The sequence below is a fragment of the Armigeres subalbatus genome, chromosome 2 (genome assembly GCF_024139115.2).
Source record: "Armigeres subalbatus isolate Guangzhou_Male chromosome 2, GZ_Asu_2, whole genome shotgun sequence".
NCBI classification, from domain to species: domain Eukaryota; kingdom Metazoa; phylum Arthropoda; class Insecta; order Diptera; family Culicidae; genus Armigeres; species Armigeres subalbatus.
The window spans coordinates 401,076,311-401,082,678 of NC_085140.1; the positions used below are offsets into that span (position 1 = coordinate 401,076,311).

General features: G+C 41.0%; 2 protein-coding genes across 3 annotated transcripts; one reads left to right on the forward strand and one right to left on the reverse strand.

The window, feature by feature from the left end:
• The first annotated feature begins 334 nt into the window (after window positions 1-334).
• LOC134213295 (vesicle transport through interaction with t-SNAREs homolog 1A) lies at window positions 335-1,911 on the forward strand. Its single transcript, XM_062692233.1, has 4 exons — window positions 335-352; window positions 895-1,066; window positions 1,125-1,537; window positions 1,594-1,911. Exons 2-4 carry the CDS (start codon window positions 976-978, stop codon window positions 1,747-1,749), a joined length of 660 nt encoding a protein of 219 aa, XP_062548217.1. The 5' UTR covers window positions 335-352; window positions 895-975; the 3' UTR covers window positions 1,750-1,911.
• Window positions 1,743-3,965, reverse strand: LOC134213294 (general transcription factor 3C polypeptide 5). Of its 2 annotated transcripts, XM_062692232.1 has the most exons (3): window positions 3,848-3,965; window positions 3,606-3,775; window positions 1,743-3,546 (listed from the first exon to the last, which is right to left on the reverse strand). In XM_062692232.1, exons 2-3 carry the CDS (start codon window positions 3,750-3,752, stop codon window positions 2,272-2,274), a joined length of 1,422 nt encoding a protein of 473 aa, XP_062548216.1. In that variant the 5' UTR covers window positions 3,753-3,775; window positions 3,848-3,965; the 3' UTR covers window positions 1,743-2,271. The 2 variants fall into 2 exon arrangements, with proteins under 2 accessions (XP_062548216.1, XP_062548215.1); XM_062692231.1 differs by having other exon boundaries at window positions 3,606-3,956.
• Window positions 3,966-6,368: the final 2,403 nt, after the last annotated feature.

Consider the following 6,368-nt stretch of genomic DNA (forward strand, 5'->3'; position numbering starts at 1 on the left):
GAACGTATTTTTTTTTTTAAATTGAATCAAATCATAGGACTGTAAGGTAGGTTCTCGCGATGGAGTTTCATAGCCAAATGTTTTCGTTGTGCTGTAATAATGCAAAAATGACTTGAGGGTCCATTATTTGGCACTTTACCCTAATTAGCTTTTTTTCATTTTATCCGTGTGTCTGATCGCATATCGAAATGCGATCGTCCACTAAATCTAACAACACCTAACAACTGTCTAAAATCTCACAAATCGGTTGTTGGGAGGTGTATAGATACAGTTTATACACCCCTGACAATTGAGAACTGTCACATATGAAGAAAAATCTGAGTTCTCTGAGTTCTCCTTCTCCGCAGAGAAAAATAGTGCTGTCCAATTGGCCCTGACGAAAGCGAGAAAACAAAATGGGGGCCGGCTGATGCTTTTTTATTTCACCCAGCAAGGGATATAGGACGTCAATTTTGAAATGCTTATTAAAGCGTTAAAACACATTTTAGCCTAAAATTGTTCACTTTTTTGGGTTAGAAATTTAATTTACTTTCATATAGGTAACACGAAAGTTGAATTATTTTGATTAAAAAACATGTGTAGATGAGGAGCCTAACATGTAGTTTTTCAAATTTCTAACTATACGTATTTAAAAGTTTTCAACATATCCCTGTTAATAACATTTGAAAAGCATTTTAAAATATACTTCCTATACTTCACCATGTTGAAAAACAGTGATTTCACGCACACGTCCGTCGCCGCTAGATGGCAACAGCGCAGCTGCGTCAAAGCGAATGAGCAGCTCGAAGTAGCTCGAGGTTGTTCCCGTCCTACTCATTCTTTTTTGTCAACAAACGGGCATGAGCGTGACAGGAACAACTTCGAGCTACTTCGAGCTGCTCATTGGACAGCATTAATGATAACAAATTTCTTCATTCGAAAAAGTGAAATCCATGGAGTGGAAGCTCAAATAGTTCCGTAAATTATCCATTTGTGATGGATTTAATCCACGATTACGAACAGCAGTACGCTGTTTTGACCGCGGAAATCACCGCCCAGATAGGTCGCCTTGCTTCGTCCTCAGGAGGTGAGTCACAGACATCCAAATCCGCGAAAATATGTTTGCAATTTTTGTTTTCGCTCAGGTGAAAGAAACAAACTAATTTCGGATATCGATCGGCAATTGGAGGAATCGCAGGAACTGCTGGAACAGATTGGACTGGAAATTCGTGATGTCCCACAGGCAAATCGACCGGGATACACGTCCCGCTTAAATTGTTACCAGGCGGAGTGGAAGAGACTGCAGCAGGAATTTTCCAATGCAAAAACGGATCGACCGAAGGGAGCGGCCGGCTACGATTCGGTGGACGAGTTCGATGAGATTGGTATTCAGGAGGATCAGAAGCGTCGGCTGCTGGACAATAGCGAACGGTTGGAGCGGACGGGTAACTACCTGAGAGATAGCTACCGGGTGGTGCTGGAAACGGAACAGATCGGAAGCCAGGTACTGCAGGATTTGGGCGAACAACGGGAGACTATTCAGCGAGCGAGAGGACGGGTAAATTTAGTATAAATAAGGGTTGGACAATCCGTGATATTGGTTCTTTTTTTCAGTTGCGTGAAACCGATGCTGAGTTGGGTCGTTCCTCGAGATTGCTGAATTCTATGATGGCGCGGGCGTTGAGAGAGAAGATTGTACTTGTAGCTGTGGCTGTCGCGATATTTCTGGTACTGTTTTTAAGTATTTACTTCTCGATTTCTTCAGATTAGAAACATAAGAATATTTTTATTGATTGTGTGATTATTACGACGTAAAGTAGCCTATTTTATTTAATTTTCCATCAGAGATTTATATGGTTTTAGAAACGATCATCTTTATTATTGTGTTGTAAAAAGCTGCATTATATAGAATAAACGTAAACACATTCCAGACATTCACTGTTTCGATTAAAAGATGATTAGTAACGCAACCCTTTTTCTCGATTCTATCAGATCAACGTTGAAATTGTCGGTGGGTTTTTTATGTTTGAGAGATCTAGTGATAATCATATGAGTAAGTTCGGCTATTCACAACAGTTTCGAAGTTCAGATTTCAGATCCTTCAGGAGAAAATTTAATTATTGAGCTTTCAATCAAAATTGTAAGCCTAAACAGTTTATTATTGACGATAAACTTTTCCATATTTATTCATTTGCTGAGCTCCAAAATTGTAGAACTGGAATTATTTTATCGCACTATTCTTCAAACTGAGGCATTACTGCGCATCTTCAATGTATTATGCAATTGTATTCTTCACTTATAAGTAGATTTCATGATTTTTTCAGCGCCAAATTCAATATCGGTATCATCTTCCTCGTCGTAGGTCAATTCGGTTTCATCGCCCGTCTCAAACTCACTAGCGCTAGTGGTGACGGGGTCGTCACCTTTTTTGTTCTTGAAGTTGGTCAGCACAATCTCTGTTAAAATATCGCGACACTGTTCATCGAATCGCGGTGGCAGCCAACCAGTCTTCTCATTGCAAACCACCCCCGTCATGGGCGTCGGGATCTTTTCCAGCATCTGCTGAATCCGAGGAACCTGAACATCGCAGTACTGGTAAAATATGATCCTCATCTGGGGAAGCGTACTCATCGTGAACACGTAATCACTCTGCTTAGCAACAGTACGACTCACGCTCGGTTTGCTGGGGTCACGGGTGTTTGAGGCCGGATTGGCGAATCGCATACACGGTCTGACAGGATTTTGTGTTCGTTTGACCTTGACCTTATCGTGCATAGCACCAACAGTTCTAACGCGAAAATCCAACAACTGATAGTACCGTGACTCGAACAACTGTCTTGGATCGTACCCAAAACGCACCCAGGTACCTCGCCATGGTCCATTCACGAAGTAAAATGCCATACTGGGCAGCAAATAACGTATATCTTCTTCACTTAACTGAAGACTACCCTTAAGAGCCGTCTTGGTCCAAATGGGACGTTCTTCAAACTTCTTCGTCACCATTTCGATCACTTCCGGGCGAACATTTCTATTTGTGATGGTTTCTCTCGCCAAGACATTAGGTTCTGTTGGAAGCGGATCTGACAAACTGAAAGACACGTATATGCCGTGTTTAGTTCTTCTGGCCCGCTCCTTCTCTGAAGTGCCCATAAGGTCCGAGAGAACCTCCTTCGCTCTAAAGATACTCAACTGGGCAGTATCGAACCTACTGAATGTGATTGGAGGCAGAAAGTATGGTACATTTTCCGACCCTTCCATCAAAGCCGTCGTGGATACACCCTTCGGCACAAACTGCTCATATAAGCATTCGACCACCGAGCTGTTCTTATTTCGGAACGCTGGCAGCAATTGAAAGTCGCACATGCTTTCAAATTTGAAAACTAGACCAACTCGTCCTGCAATTTCCAGCGATCGAATCTCCACCTCGTTGGGCTGGGTACGCTTGCGGCGAGTTATTATTTTGATCACCAACCCAGTTTTGTTACATCGATCTCCATAGGCCGGCTTCGCATACATCGATTCCGGTCGAAAGCGAAGCTCTAGACGACGCTTCTCAGCGCAGATTGCCTGATGGGACAAAGTGTTTTTAAACATATAATTTGAGGATTTATAAAAAATATATATACCGCACTGAGCTCGGCGGCTCCTCCCAGCGATGCCACCATTCTATCCGGATTCCGCACCACTCCCGGGTATTCTATGCAGACGAGCTCCTTTCCTAATCGATGTTTGTGCGAGGACGTTGGATCACACTCCATTTTAAAGTTGGACATTATTGTCAGAATGTGTCGCACTTCTAAGAAAATGGTTTGAGGTACGATTTCGAAGCTGCATGAAAATTAAAATGCCTAGGTATTTATCAGGTTACCTATTTTTGCTATTTCAATAATTCATGTAAAGCATAAACGCAAACTCTGGATTAATCTTTAGCGTCGACTCATTAGAACTCAAAACACATCCAGTTTGCAGGAGGAGAAATAGTCCAGTGCATGATGACGTAGGTTGACAGTTCACAGAGCTTGTTTACAGGGACTTAGTCTCTGGAGCAGCTTCCGGAAAAACTGTTTTGCGATTAATTAAGAATATTGATGTCTGCTGTGGTAAATTTATGGTAGGAATCAAAGCATATCACTAGAATATTCGGATCAAAATGATTTTGAAAGAAAATTACTAATTTTTATTTCCAGCTGATCGATTTTAATTCTAACACCCTGTAAACAAGCTCTGTGAACTGTCAAATAATTGAGGTTATGTTAAGATCTTGCATTGGTCTATAATGGTCTAATGCACCGAGTTCATCATTGACGTTTGAGCGGTGCGCTATTTACTTAGAATGAATACTTTTTCATTCATCGAGTTCATGCAAGTGTTCATTTTTAGTAAACAGCGCCCGACCCAAACGTCATTGTGTTCATTTGGTGCATTGGACCATGGACCAATGCACCGAGTTCATCATTGACGTTCAAGCGGTGCGCTGTTTACTTAGAATGATTATTTTTTCATTCATCGAGTTCATGCAAGTGTTCATTTTTAGTAAACAGCGCCCGACTCAAACGTCATTGTGTTCATTCGGTGCATTGGACCATACTGAAGCTGATGATGAATGATGATGTGAAAGCGACCAAAAAATCAACACGAAGCAATGGAACAAAACAAAACAGATGAATATTCCCATTAAAATATTGGCCCATTCAGCCGCCGACTAACTCGCCGAATATTTCGGCATTTTGCTTATTGAGTGTTCTCTGAGAATCATGTTCTCGGAACGGTCGTCTCTTGTCATTCTCGATGATTCCTCATCCTGTCTGACGACACAACCCAAATTTCAAACTGTTTCCACCCTACCAAAAACTAAGCTTGATTGTGGCGGCCATTTGCGTTTATAAAATCCTTGATACGATAGCGCCTGGATGGTGGCAGCGGCGGGTTGAGAACCGTGCGTCAAAAACAGTGATGCTTTCAGGAAAGACTTTAATTATTGTATAATTACGACAATCAAAAATATATCTTTGAAGTGAAATTTGTCGTGTTTTACAAGGTATTTTACTGTTCTGAAAATTGTATATTTCTTAGAATATAGTCTGGCTAAAAACCGAAGATTTTATTTGACTCGAGAATATTCTGCTCGATTATTCCGTAAGTAAAAGTGACAATTTGCTCCATGCAGATCAGTTGTCAAAATTCCTCTTGGTAATATTATACAAAATTCCGGCCCCTCTCTACTTTTTAAGTCGATACTGGCCTATACCAATGAAGCCTGCAATAAAAAGCTTTGCATGCATGATGAGTAGAGTGGGGCGCAGTTGTACCAGGAACTAATATCCGGGACCCGACACTCGGATTTTTTTCGTGTTACGCTTGAAGTCTCCATCGGTGTGTAGAGTTCTAGGTATACAAATGAAAAGACACTATAGCCTGCTGTCAGTTAATAACTTTTGGCGTAAATTTTCACGCCGTGCACAACTGGCAGCATAGAGTTGGCAGACGTCAAATAACCTGTTTCTTTCAAGCACATGTACGTGTTTACCAGGTGCTTACGGGAAATGTTTTCCGATGAAAACAATTCCTATCAATAGACGAATCCAAGTAAAAATAAGAAGAAGACACCCGACGGTGTTAACTTTGACAGATCCTACAGCGCAGCATAGGGAGATCATTTTAAAATGCTTATAATAAATTCTAGACAAATTGTAATTAAAATCTGATTGATGTACGGTACGGAAAAAGTTCTGAATTACATATCTGGAAGCTTATCTCAATTTTTTTAATATTTTCCAAAAATGTATCTATCATACAGTTCGGAACTTTTTCCGTATCATACATCAATCAGATTTTAATTACAATTTGTCTAGAATTTATTATAAGCATTTTAAAATGATCTCCCTATGCTGCGCTGTAGGATCTGTCAAAGTTAACACCGTCGTGTGTCTTCTTCTTATTTTTACTTGGATTCGTCTATTAGCTGGGCGATCTTCGCGAATACGGGTGTAGGGTGTAACCAGGTGTAACCGAACGATGGAGCAGCATAGACCCCTTGTATTGGAAACAAATCACCGTCCCAGGGAACCGTGAAGTTACAGCAGGTGAATGAATTTCACGAGGTGTGTTCCAGTTTATCGAAGACGATAGTTTACTTACCGGATCTAGCGTACTGGTACAAAAGGTAAGGGGTCATACACATATAACGTAAGCACTTGTGGTGGGAGGGGGGTGGGCCTGTCGTTTTCTTTCGCACCATATAAATAAATCATTTCTATGAAAAAAATCTTTCATGGGGGAATGGGGTCGAAAATCCCAGAAAGAATGCAAAAATGGTAACTTGGCTTAAACCTTGCGGTTAATAACTGTGGAAGTGCTGAATGAACACTAAGCAGCGAGGCAGCAATGTC